Source organism: Apteryx rowi, unplaced genomic scaffold (genome assembly GCF_003343035.1).
Source record: "Apteryx rowi isolate R43461 unplaced genomic scaffold, aptRow1 scaffold_49, whole genome shotgun sequence".
Taxonomy (NCBI): domain Eukaryota; kingdom Metazoa; phylum Chordata; class Aves; order Apterygiformes; family Apterygidae; genus Apteryx; species Apteryx rowi.
The window spans coordinates 674,053-688,438 of record NW_020450749.1 but is presented as its reverse complement, the minus strand read 5'-3'; the positions used below and the strand labels follow the sequence as shown (position 1 = coordinate 688,438).

The following is a 14,386-nucleotide window of genomic DNA, read 5'->3' as shown; positions in this document are numbered from 1 at the left end:
GCACTAAAGAGACTAGCAATCAGTTAATGTGCCCTGTTCTGCAACTTACCTCATGTCCTTTCATCACCGTTTGACTCTTCAAATATACAAGCAGATTGCTAAATGTCAATGCTGTAACAATGAACTATATTTACCTACTGTATTTTAATCTAATTTGCATAATCCAAATGAGGTGGCAGCTTATGATTACAGAAGAATTAAGATGCTATCTAAAAAGCAGAGGAAAACAAAACCTCAAAATACCTACTTTTCTACTTAAATGATCAATAGTAATTTGGTTTGATATATAGGTTATATTCAACATCGCCAGGCACAAGGAAGTTGAATTTAAATTACTCTGTGGAGAAAACAAAAATATATGAACCAGAGTTAAGATGTGTAAAATCTTTATACGTTAGCTGTTTACTATTTTTAAGTAACGGGACACCAAGGATTTTTTTTGTATTTTTTAAAGAAGAAAACTGCTGCTAATTGTAGTTTATATAAACAAAAGATATTCTTTCTGCGTCCATGCTTCTGTCTCTCAGCTGTGATGGCAAATCTGGACTACAATGTTCTTCTGAAGAGCATTCCTCCAAATTATGCAAACAAAATATTATCATCTTCTAGTGTTCAGGGACTTTGTTGCACCTCCCCATCTTGAAATTACAACAGAAATAACGAATTTCAGAAAAAAAGAACAAGAAAGAACAGCAGTTTGGATGCTGAAAAAATAGGAAAACATACTGAAAGTGGACAAAAACAAGACTGGGAATGATAAATATACATGATATATAAACAGTGCATAAGTAATGGATCAGAAATACATGCTGAAAAAAACAGAAATCAAAAGCATTCAATGCAACAAAAAAGAAACAATGTGAAAGTCATAAACAGATCTCCTTTTTCACAGCAATCGCACTGAGCTTCTGCAACTAACCTCCACAAAGTACTACTGAAGATAAAACCTTCAGTTGAACATTTATGTATACTTCAAGATTACCTAGCTTTCACAATAAAGACTGGAGTAAAAAGAGTTTTCTAAAGGCTCATGAGCGCTTACTCTTCATGATGTAAAGACAATTTCTACACTACCCATAAGGCAGGATATTCCATAATGGCTTCCTTTAGGGTTTCTCTCTTCCCTCTCTGAAACAGCATACATTTGCCCCGTCAGAGATTTGGAATGCACAAGGTAGTCTAATTTAGTCTGATAATCTTACGTTCTTTTATGTCTCTGAAGTTTTGTGTTTCCAGTGCAAATGTCTCCATACAAAAATATATAAAAACTATGCATTGAAATACACTGCTAGGCTGCACTAGCCTGCATTCCTCCTTCATTTGAAAAACAAATCTAGGGTGGAATGAAACTCAAGAAGGAGTTCAGGCATTAATTCTCACTCTGCAAGATATTCCCCAATGAAATGCAAAGTGGGCTACTGCCTCATCTAAGAATTCTGTCAAATTCAACATACATTTTCTTCAGTGCAGTAAAATCAAGTTGTCTATCAATTAGATGGACAAAAAAATTGGCATATGCTCTATGACAGTACTTATTACATGACGCCATTCACAGAAGTGACTAATACATGCATGACCACTTAATGTCTTACCATCTTGTCTATTTTACCCATATAACAAGATAACACTGATTTACCTCCCATCTTCCAGCTCTTTCAGAAGGAATCATGCATATTCAGCCAGGTGACAAAGTGCTGTACTGTTCAGGTACAATTCACAGATATTGCATATGAGTGAATAATTCATCACTATTATGTAGTAATACCATGCTCTATTTATTTAGAAGGATATACATTAGAGGCATATGTATGTAACTCATTTCTAAGATGCATCTTATTAGCAGTACTGAGCACCATTGGTTAACTTAATAATTGCTAAATGTTAGTTACCGTTCTGCAGTCAAGGACATGGATGGCTATAGTTTCATCTTGAGTTTGACTAACAATGTAGGATGCTTCTTTGAATAAAGCCAAATGATTTCCATCATAGGTTACAAAGCTCATATCAGAGAAAATTGTACAACGACCTAATAAAAATAAAAATAAAATAAATGCATTTTCTAACTACTGTCTTCTATTTCTACACCATGGTATGGAAGCATCAAATCTTAGCCTCCTTACAAATTCACTGAATTGTTACCTCAGTTCAATTCAAAAGTACTGCATAATTAAAACTTACATGCACATTCCCATTTTGGGCAGCATTTGTCACCATTCGTTTGAGCAGCAAATCCTAAAACGCCGCAGCTGGGCTGAGTTGCATTGTACGGGCAGTTCTGCGACTTATTAACTTGAATCAGGTGTCCATCCAAGCATATGTGTTTTATGCACTCATTCTCTGTGATTGGCTAAGGCATTTTTAAAAGACATAGGTTACCACTCTTACCAAGCTAATAACACAATATTTCAGAGTATTTACTCAAAAAAGGGGCCTGAGTTCTTCAGGTACAGAATACTTATGAATCCCTATGACACTGATGGAAGCTGTCAGTGAAGAACATCGTTGAAAATTTGACCAATTTGAGGACAGTATAAAACCACCATCCCTCTGTAAAGTGCAGAACAGCATTATTAATTTCATGACTATATATTAAAAAGAAGTTAAGAAAAAAAAAAGCATGGAAGAGTATAAGTAGGAATAATAATAGGGATCTCTGGGAAGACATATTTTAAGGATGGCTACCTGACAGAAAATAGTCGTTGAACAATATGAAGCACCATATTTTGCCAAAAAAATTCTTGCAACAATCACACTCTGAAAACCGAGGCCCAAAATATGCTATATTATAGCAGTTAAGAAATTCATTAGGTACAGTAGAAATCATCCAGACTTTCAGATGTAATTGAGAAAACAATACGGCCCCTGTTTGATACTTAAAGATCCTAAAGATCAAAATACATGGCTCACAAATAATGGTTTATCAGTGTGTCAAAGTAACCTAGCCATATTCAAATCCACACAGATAGCTATTTATAATGTTACTCACTGTACAAGTTTGGAGAGTTGCTGTTTCTCTAGCTGGCATAAAAGCTGATGCTGTGACTCCTGAGATAGCTTCAGCTGTTGCCAATCCATCAGAAAACATTGTAGTCAATGGATAAAGCGGTTTGGTGGATAAAAAGGGAAATGAGGAAACCGATGGAGCTGTTGTGTCATTTGGATGGTCAGATATCATTAATAGCGAACTCACAGAAGGCATTTGCACCTCAGATGATATTCCAAGTTTCAAAGCTTGAGTAGCACCGCCTGATGATGCAGCTATAGAAGAAAAAGGTTTTGGTTCAGAGGATGAATGTATGGTGGACAGTACTGATACACTTACTTTAGAAGGAACTTCAGCTGTGTTTGTGAAATATGGAGAATAAAATGTCTGAGGAGTTTCTGGGGTAATGGTAATACCTTGAGTATGGACAGCTTGGACTTCCGTTGTTAATTCTGGCTCTTTAGATTTTACTGTTTCAGGGGGCATGGACCCTTTTGCTTCTGAAGTAACAAAGGTGGGCTTCACAGAGGTTGTTATAGATTCTCTCACTGCTTCTGCTTTCTCTGAAGTTGCTGCTACAGCAGTGAGGTTTTGCCCTGTACTGCTTCTCACTGAAGAGGCAGAAGTTGCAGCTGATGAATGGGCTGTAGCTGGCAGCCTCATACTTGCTGGAAACATGGAACTGTAGGCAGTGGTTGAAAGTGGGACTTGCTTAGACAACGCTGCAGTTTCCTCTGTAGCACTTTTGCCCGCTGATGTGGACGCTGTTGAGATCACAGGCGTTAAAAAGGCACCTACTGATGACTCACTTCCCATCATGATGGGCCTTTCTGTTGTTTCTGTTAACAAAACAGATGGAAAAGTTGACTTAGGTTCTGGTGAAGCTGTAGTTGTTTCAAGTGTTTGACTTGAAACAAGTAATTCACTACCTGAGGCCTGCCAGGTGAATTTCAGACTGATATCTGCCTTTTGTGTGGAAAATGAAGGAAATTCTTCCTTCTTAGTTGTTGCTAAAGAGGATGAAGCTGCAAGCACTTCCAGTGAGGAAGGGAGAATTCTGGTGCCAAAACCCAAGTCAGCTGTTTTTCCAATCGGAATTGTAGACTGCAAAGCTGAAGAAGTTCTTGATACATATGGCTGTGTGACTGAATCAGTTAAATACAACTCCTTTCCGGTTGGTAAAATAACTTGTGCAGGAACTAGTGAGGTAGGTGATACACTTGAATGAATGCCTTCAGGTAGTGAGGTAAAGGGGTATGAGGAAGTCAATGCTACTGTAGCTTCAGTTGTGCTTAAGAGAAGCTGTGGCCGACCAGTGGATTTTGTTAGAGTTTCCGCAGGATACTGGTAAATTGGGGTACTGCTTTGCCTTGTCAAGGAAGGCTTCGAAGTCTGACGAGCAAGTTCCATTGCTATGTGAGTAAAGGAATGTGGTATAACCACTGCCTTTATGGTCTGTGCAGATGTCTGTCCAGAAAAGGGGCCTACTGAAGAAGGAGTAAAGGATGGCTGAGCTGTAGCTGCTGAAAGTTTTACTGCATCTGTTCTATTTTGGACTGTAGACTTTGCTGCTATAGAAATTATTTCAGTTTCTACTGGATACTTTGCTGTGGTTGTTACTTTAGGTATCATTTGTGTTAAAGAAGATGAAGAAATTGATTTATCTGATAGATACTGAGAGGTGGAGAAAGTGTGAGAAGACTTTGTCAATGGAAGTACAACAGAAGTGGATAGAGTTGATCTTTCTTTGGCTGCCATTGCTTTTTTGGTTGTTATAAGCTGACTGCTGAATTCAGAGGATGGAGAGAATGTGGCATAAGTGATACTTAAAATGGCTTTTGCTGGCAATTTGTCATGCGATACTGTAGCTATTGGACTTGATTGTTGTCCTATAGTGGATACAGTAGGGAAAGCTGGGATGGGGGAGGTTTTTTCTGTTGAAAAGATAGATTTTGCTATAGTTGCTCCTGGATATGAAGTAGCAATTTCATGTGATGTATGCATGGGACCGAGAGCTGTCAGTGATGCTTCTGTCCTGTATGTGGGTAGTGAAGGAAAGGAAACATTTAAAGAGGTTAGAGAGTGTGATGATGAAGAAGGGAAAGCAGGTGGCTTTCTAGTAGAGATGCTAGTAATTCTTTCCACTTGTGATTCATCAGGCTGTGTTGTCAACAGTGTGGGTTCAGTTGCACTAAGAGTAAATAGAGATCCAGTGAAGGATATTCTTTGACCTGAGTCTTTTTCTGTAACTACCAAAGGAACTGGAGTCATTTCTTTTGATGAGATAGAAGTTTTTGTTGCCGATGAGGTAACACTATCTGAATATGCTGAAGTGCTCGTCTTCATTGTACTTAAAAGTAGAGGTGACTTGTATTCTGCAGATGTTTTTCCAGAAAGTAAAGTTGACTTTGCTGATAATTCAAAAGTGGATGTTATTTTGGATGTTACCTCTGCAGGCAAAGGTATCACCCTTGTAGTCTCAGCCAAAACAGGATATTTACTGTATAATGTAGTCAGGAACTCTGTTGTGTTTAGAACTATATGTGGGGGATATCCAGTAGTTGATACTGTTTTAAATGTTTTTTTTAATTCACCTAAAGCTGGAGAAGCAGGAGTAGAAACAGACACTGAAGGTCTTTTGGTAGCAAGAGTGAGGGATTTTTCAGTTGTAGTTGAACTAGGATGTAGCAAATATGGAGGGAAATAGGAACTTGATGAATGCTCCATATGAGATGTTGTTTCAGGAATGTCCTTTTTAAGAGTTGTAAATGGTAACACAGTTGTTTCTGATAATATCTCTTGAGTTTGCAGAGCAGTTGTCTTTGGACCTAGAGATGTAGTGAAAGCTACCCCTGCAGTACCAGTCAAGGGTTGAATCATTTCAACAGGAGGCTCTGCAACTGTCTTTCCTAGTGAAATACGCAGTGTGGCTGTTGGGGAAAATGTAGTCTTCACTCTTTGTTTGGCTACAATACTTGTTGTTTTTGTTGTTCCTGAAGGTACTGGCTTTATGCTTGGCTTTAGCAAAGACAAAGTAGCGATCGCAGGAGAAAACGAAGTTACTGTAACATTAGCTACTGTGGTAAAAGACTGTTCTACACTTACTTTCATTCTTTCTGAAGTTCCTGTTAGATTTACTGGTGATGCATACGAAGACATGCCCAGAGATGATGATGTGGAGTACTGGGTCAAATATGCAGTAGTTTTTTCTGTTACTGTTTCAAAAGAACTGGGAGTAAATTTTGTAAGTCCTTCAGGTTTTACTTCTACTTCTTTTGTGGGAAGTGTCCTTGTAGCAATTTCTGATGTTTCCATTATTTTAGTTTTCACTGGCAATTCTGTTGTTCTGAGTATTGATGGTGTCCCAGTAAAAACTGAAGTAGAAATTGGTTTGCTTTCTGATTCTGTGCTTCTAGTCACTGCATGTGTAGCAGTTACTCTCTGAGGTTCTGTAGCTCTCAGTGGCTTAGCAGAAGCACTACTGATTGCTTGTATCCTTGTAGAGGTTTCTGAAGTGACCGTAGATGGAAACAATGGAGAAATGTCGCTAGGAAAAGACAAGCTAACATTAGATTTTGTTGTCCCAGACATAGCACTTTTCCCAGATGATGTCATCTCTACTGAATGCGAAGAAACATTTGATGATAAAGTTATTGTTGAAACTGTTGTTTTAGAAGTAACAGCTGAAAATTTAGTTTTCCCTGTAGTTGCACTGAGTTGCCATTTTGAAGCAAGTGTTCTTTCCATGTCCTTTGCTTCAGGTGCAGGAAATGAAGTTACTGCTTCACTGAACACTGCCAAACTGGGTATCGCAACAGTAGTTGATGTTATGTGTGGAACTGCTGGTGTTCTAATGCTGGACAGCAAAGCTTGACTATCATCTGCAGGTTCAATGCCTGAAATCAGACATGAATAAATGGTAGTCTGTAATTTATAAATAAGAGTTATAAAGTTAGTGAAGCTAGAAAGAACTTATGTTAATTCATATTGCTCTGATCTTTTCTCTTTAATTGCCTTTGGACTTTCAAAATTCATAAACAAAGTCAAAAATAAATTCATTAAATCATTTGCTTCACTTTTAATGTTATTCAAATGTTTTGTGAAGAAAGAGCTTCTTTCTTAGTTTAAAATTTGTCTCAGAGTGAAATTACTTTAACCAAAATGTATGTTCAGTGACAACTCAATATCGGCATAACAGAGGCCATAGTTATGTAATGTTAAGCACCCATATTTGGAAAATTTGACTAAAACATCACCTAGGAAATTAATAAGCTAAATATTATACATATTATATACAATTTTTCAAACATACAGTCTTCAAAATAAACGCATCTTTGAGTGATTTCATCCAGCACCATATTGAGAGGACAGGCAGGGATGCATCCTTCCACTCTAAAAGAAAAACAATTAGTATTAACTAGTTGAACAGTATCCTCTGGATGAAGCATTTAATTTTAGGAAAACACTATTCTTTTGTAAAGTATTTATGAGTAGAGAGCCTTGTTCTAAATCTCACCACCTCAGGGTACTCCTTCAAAATGTCATTGCTGTGGTTTCCATTCTCACACAGATCTAAGCTAAAGCACAGACTCCACTATACTATACTGTTTGCGAAATGAACATTGGCAAGTTCAATGGTAAACGTTATCATTTAGGAAACATCAAACATTTTTTGCGCACCAGAAGTATTCCACTTTTACCAGGCTTACCACAACTTCCAGTCCTGCCGAAAAGCACAGTGGGTACAGAAAAGAAAAAGGCAAGGACAGATGTGGTTGTTGCAATGCCATAACGAAAAAGTAGGGACAAAACTATTTGACACAAACTGATTATCCCCTCTCTTTGCTAATACTCTATAATATCCTCCAGCTTGAAAGTTACAAATATACTAGTAATTCCAGACCCTGACAGCAACTGCCATGTAGAAATACCAATTTCATAGCTGCCACAGCAGTTTATATTCCATTTCTTATTTCCTTATCTAAGAGCACAGACCTGCTGTACTGAGCCTACATCTAGTTCCACAAATGCTTATGATGATGTATAAAGGCATTATCCCAATTCCAGGCTTTTCCATAAAAATACAGGTACTTACTTTGGTACTGCCTGACAGTTCTTTGCCAAAGGGTCTCTGCATGTTTTGAAACAAGGGCTTGTACAGGCATCATAACGCCACTCACATGCAGAACGGGATAGAAGTTTAAATTTGACATCTGAAAAACAACCAGGATCAGTTATTCTCACATATTTACAGAAACACACACACATACATATCAGTAAGTGGCATGCTTAAAGTTCACTGCAACTCTACATCCCTTACTGTTTCCACCTATATTCTTTATAAATAAAATGGGAAATATTTCTGGAACTGTTAAGGTCTTTAAAACAGAGAGGAACAGCTTATGTTTGTGCACAGTATAGTAAATAGTACTGGATCTGCAGACTGTTTTTCTCTTTGCAGTATAATATGTGACATTGAATTATCCTTGTTTAGTGCATATTACAATCATTTGAAATCAAGGCCAGGTAAGTCAGAGCTGTTGCTTTTTAGGTTTTAAAAACTGTACCAACAAGTAAACTATATTTTTGGTTATTCATACAAAATGTGAAACCAACATGAAGTTGATTCAGTACAATTATTGCTATGAGAATCAAAAGAAAGAACACCACTTGCATATGCTGTATTAATGACTCTGATATTCTTTCCAACGTAATTATCAGAACAGTTGTTTACTTGGTGTGTAAATTAGCTGACACAGCACAAAGCGTACATAATTTGTATGATACGATTGTATTTTAAAGGCCAAAAGAGAAACACCGTTTCAAAAAAAAAATCAGAAATAATGCTAATTTAGGCATTTAAAAATAATTTATCTTAATAATTCATCTTTACAGAAGCAGTATAAGCCATTTTAAAAGAAGATACTAATTCAACTCCCAAATAGCTTTGAATCTGAAATTATAACCATTCCTTTAATGATCAGAGCAACTGAGAAGTAATCAGAGACATGCAGTCTTGCAAAATTAAACTTGTAATCTATACTTGACTGTACAAAATAGTACCAATAATGAACAGACACGATGGTAAGTTAAAGACCCAAGTTGTCTTCATAGTATCTGTGCAGAAAAGCATTTATTGAAAGGATTCAAATTCACATAATTAAAATCCAAAGTACAAATCCAGATAGAGGAAAAGTTAAACTCCAAAGGAGGGGGAAAAAATGGAAATAAGGAAAAATGGCATAAATCAGCAATACTTCCGATGCTTATTAAGCTCTTACTTTACAGAATGAATGCAAAAAAAGAAAAATAAAGGGGCTCAGCCACAGACTGAGTGTAAAACTCAGAGAAAAAAAATTGTGGCAATCATTATATGGGTGACATACGAGGCTGCACATGCTTGTATGTTCAAATACAGCATCATGCTATCCTTTCTATGACAACCCTGGCCCTTCTGCATGCAGAACGGTTTCCCGTGCAATGCTAGACTAGCTTAGCAGCTCTTCCAACACCTGCCTGACTTACAAGGTTACAGGTAACATATCTGGATTTCAGGACCTAAACTATGACAGCCCAGCTGAGTCCCCATCCTGTAGCAGTAAGGCAGGGTAGTAGCATTTCAGTTACATCTAAGTCCATGAAACACCACCAACACAACACACTGGTCCCTTCTGGACTGGTAAAACTGATCTTGGAGTTATGTTGTTCAGAGCTTAGGAAGAGTAGCTGCACTTAGAGTGTTTTTATTAATGACTGGAAGAAGAACGCTTACTACATAGAAAAAGCTTCAGTTTGGGGTCTTTTGAAGTCTTTTTGCTTCTAAGTTTTGCCAATTTTTGCTTGAGCAAAAAATGAAGAAACTAACTCTTGGAGAATGTCTTGGAGACATTCTTCCCCCCAAATCCTAAGCAATTGTTCTTCCTGCAGTTTAGGGATATCTGCACCTATGGGTAGTTACCCCTCTATCATTATTAACTACTAATGTCTCTTTCTTAATAAAAATAATTCTCTTAAAGGTATAAACCAAACTCAAATACACCCATGCCCTTCTTAGAGTAAAAGAGTGGGTATGTTGCCATCTAGTGTTATCTTTCAACACTGTCCTCTATCCAAGAACTTAACGTCACTGCTTTTGGAAACATAACTTTTACCAGGGTAGTAAATGTATTTATGAAGCTACATTTTCATAAATAACTATGTACACTTCACTGAATATATGTGACCCCTTCTAGTGAAACCAATGTCAGTTGCTTAAATCCAACAGAGAAAGGGCATTATTTCCATACATTTTGTTGATAGATGCATAGGGTTTTGTACTCATTGTCAGGTCACAGTCATAAGGCTCAGGGACAAACAAAGAGGATATACGAGACAGAACACATCAGAGACCTAGGCAACCACCAACTGTAGTAATGATCAGCAATAACAAAATATCCTCATGGAATCTAGGAAATCTCATTCATCAGACTACCCTAGATTAAATACTGAGACAGATACTTAATTTCAACTCTTGCCTCTCTATTAATCATAAAAGAAGTTTCAAACACAACAAAGGCACCAGTCTTGCATGAGATACCATAACCTGATGAAGAATGTTACTTTCTCAGTTTAGCAGAACAGGAATCCTGGATTAACACTGTGCTGGTGTTAATATACTTTCTTCTCACTGTTCAAATAAACTTAGATCTCTATGAAATAATTGCCACTTTTCCCTCAAGCATTCCTACAGATTAAGCTCACAAGGTTTCCAAGTGTTGCATGCCTTTTTTTGGTAGGAAATAGGGGCAATTTGTACACAAACTGGCATAGCAAAAAAGGCATATCATTTGTTGTGCAGTTGATAAACAACACTTTCAGTCAGGAACCAACAAAATCATGCTTGCCTGCAAATTTTGTTCTTTCTCCAGAAAGAGGGATGGAGAATAGGTGAATTTATGAACTTTGCTATGAAAAGTTTCCAAAAAGAACTGTAGAACCAGTGGGCACTTAATTTGCCAGACAAGGAACTTAAGAGAATTAAGTATACCAGGCTAAGCTATACTAGGTTTTCTTAGTGTGTAAATTACATAAAAGAACAGACCAAAACACCACTGTGAGTGCTGAATATATTCCATGAATTGTTTTCCAGTATCTCAAAAGTTTCTAGTACGTCTCAGTAAATCCACTTGATGAAGTCAAATCTGTGCATTGTTATGAACTATGGGAAACTGCTTCTCCAACACTAGGTGAATCTCAGTTCAGTTGTTCAAGATACGGTAAGTTTTCACTATTGATAGCATCACTTGTAGAAAGCCTAAGCAGATCAAGGACCTAGCCGGTCAAGTGTGCTAGCCACTGTAAAATGAAACACAGCAAGATGCAGTTCCTGTTAAAAGGTTTGGGCTAAATAGAGACTAGACAGAAAATGGAGGGGAGGAAAAACAGAGGCACAGAGACTTGTCCTGAACTACACTGAATTCAAGACTAAGCCAAGAGAATTATAAAGTATCTCTATACCTAGCTCAATGCCTTACACAACAGACAATTTTACTTTTTACATTACTACTTTTGCATACAAACTATGACCATACTACCTACAACCACTAGGGTACCAGGAAAAAGTAGTAATAAAGTGCTTTAAAGTAATGTAAGTCTCCCTATCCTTAAACTGATGGAAATATTCCTTTCACTTTCCATATTGGTTTCAGACTAACTTCGATGTCAGACAAATCTCAGCTTTGTTGTTACTGCTGTACTGCTATTCTCATGACAGAGAAGACCAGAGCTCAGAAACTGTGGATTTCACCAGTGTCATGGCACAAACGCTTTATGCTACCCAGGATACTAATCAACCATCTCCATTACATGCTTCCCGTTTTTTTAATACTTAAATTCCCCCCGCAGCAAACAGTAATACGAGCTTACTGTATGCAGCGCACCAGCCCAGTTCCCTCACAACAAAGGAATGATGCACAGTTTACAGACAATGAGTCAAGCTTCTTACATCGAGCATGTGTTCCTCAAAAGGATTTGTCATGGCATTTGAAAATAGCCATGTGTCTCCTGGTGAAATCTATCAGCATTTGTCTTCTCCTCAGTGACATAACAAATCCTTAACAAAATGGTAAATTATGCCCTGGATGACAGTCGTTCCAGTCTGCATGCCAATTGAACCCAAATTTCTTTTACCTAACAGGAGCTGAGCATACAGCACGTTACGGTACTGGAGCAAGTTCCTCTACGAATGTAGGCATACAGTTTGCCAACGACAATATACTGGAAAGATATTGCCCAGCCCCATACTTAGTTTTGTCACTTGCTTGAACGTCAGAGAAGCATTTTGTTCCCTACAATTTACGATTTTCATTCTTTATGTCTTTCAAAATTAATTCTGCAGTAATAAGAACAGTTACTACTGTTAAATGAAGAGTTTTATTTTTTATCACTAAGAAACTGCAGTGTTTTGCTGAGCCATGACAACATTTCTTACTAGCTTAGCTACTTTTTTTGTGTGTGTTGACAGTTTCTACTGTTCAAAACTCCTCTCCTGCCCTTTCTTTTGATTTTTACCTTACAAGGATAAAATTTGTCACTGCCAGAATCTACATACTTTGAATAATTTTTTACATGCCATACTCAAAAAATCTCCATTTACTTTAAAAAAAGTCCTAAAATGAGAACTGTATTGATTCTACCAAACAGTTATTTTTAAAATATCAGATTATTTCAATTAGTCACTTAAAAGAAAAGGCTTCACTTGTTTAAAAAAAATCAAAATTCAAATTAAACATTTTAGTTGACTCAAAAATCATGAAAAAAATGGAGTATTTGGCTTTTCATTCTGATCTGGCACTTTTGTTTTGTTATTTTTCCTAGAAATTTCAAAAATTTTAAAAGGATGAAAATTCACTTTAGAACTAGCTCTATTTATAACAGCAGCAAAACACTGCTTAGTAACTTAGATTGCCTATCCCCTCCGTTATAAGTTTAGAAACATGAAATCCTATCTACCCACTTACACAAACTACCAGCAAACTCTGCTCATGACTTTAAGTTTCTGCAATGAGAAATGAAAGCAAGTATCACTGAAAAAATAAACTTCATGCCTAGTCGAAACATTGCTGACAGCAAAATATATTTATCTACCTTTCAAATACTTTTGCTTTAGGCTCCCATGATGATGTTAAACGAATATACTCTTGTTAGCATAACTAATTAATCTCCTGTTTATTCACACCAATACAGGAGATCAAAAGTTTGTGTTTGTGGTATAAGTCGGAAAGATATCATAACGCTACAGTAACGTCAGTCTGATTGCAAGAACTGCTGAGCAGATGCGTGTAGTGACATACCCAGGATTTGCAGGCAGCCAGCAGCTGCTCAGCATTCTCTAGGACCAGGCCCCGTGTCATGATCACTCGGACTGGTGAGCATAGGAGCTCAGATCTAACTCAAGAGCAACCCGTTATAAGTAAAATATGACATTTTAGAACATGAATTCTACTGAGAGAAACGAATAAGAGTAAATTAAGTTAAGCTGGTCAATTACAGCATGAATGAATCTCACTAAACACGAAAGATACTTCTGTTAAAAAAGGTTTTCATAAAAAAATGAATTTCATTTTCACTTTCATACCATTTTTATTTCTGAATGTTTCAGATAATTTTCAAGCATTAAAATCAACCAGAAAGGCCCTATATCAGACGCAATCATTCACAAATTATCTCTGCGCACTGTGCATATATTTTATGCACATAAAAAAATTAAAATTTCTAATTTTAGCAGAAAATTCTCAATGACACAGGTCTTATATTTACAGCAAATTAGTTGTTAAAGCACATAACTAACATTATTAAGAACTTTGCCACAGAATTTATATAGGATTTAGGGCAAGTCACTTACCTTTTCAACATCATCATGAGTTAATTTTATACATATTATAAAAAAGGTAAGGCACATTATGGTGATTCTATGAAAGGTAAAAGGTAGCTAGCTGGAGCACATTATTAAAAATAAAAGTAAAGAAAACTGCAACTAAATCCTTGAAAAGATCATCAGTTGTCTACTTTCACTAATTTCCCAACAATTTCAAATAAGAATTAATCACTCTTACATGACATTTGATCTCTGTGCTTATTCGTGACTCAGTATATTTTTTTGACTGCATGTATACCCATCCAATGCTGGGAAAAATTCCTGCATAAAATATATTTCCTTGTGAACATGTATACCCTAGATATTCAAATTCTATTATCAAGCATTTGTAACAAACATTTGTAGGAACAGGACAGCAGATAAAACTGAGCATAACGAAAATAACGGAATTTAAAAACTGAAATGACTACTCATGGAAAATACTTTGCAGTATTAGCCCATCATATCTGTGTAATTTATAACCAACGTATTTCAATATGACCGTATTT

The 14,386-nt window shown here is 36.7% G+C and overlaps 1 protein-coding gene across 1 annotated transcript in view; it reads right to left on the bottom strand.

Moving 5' to 3' along the window:
• Nucleotides 1–14,386, bottom strand: part of OTOG (otogelin) — a 106,656-nt gene that overhangs the window by 24,900 nt on the left and 67,370 nt on the right. Inside the window, exons 31-36 of the mRNA XM_026078980.1 lie at nt 8,079–8,196; nt 7,296–7,375; nt 2,987–6,879; nt 2,179–2,347; nt 1,890–2,026; nt 248–337 (exon numbers count right to left, since the gene is read on the bottom strand). Coding sequence (XP_025934765.1) covers nt 248–337; nt 1,890–2,026; nt 2,179–2,347; nt 2,987–6,879; nt 7,296–7,375; nt 8,079–8,196 — 4,487 coding nt within the window. The remainder of the gene's footprint in view (nt 1–247; nt 338–1,889; nt 2,027–2,178; nt 2,348–2,986; nt 6,880–7,295; nt 7,376–8,078; nt 8,197–14,386) is intronic.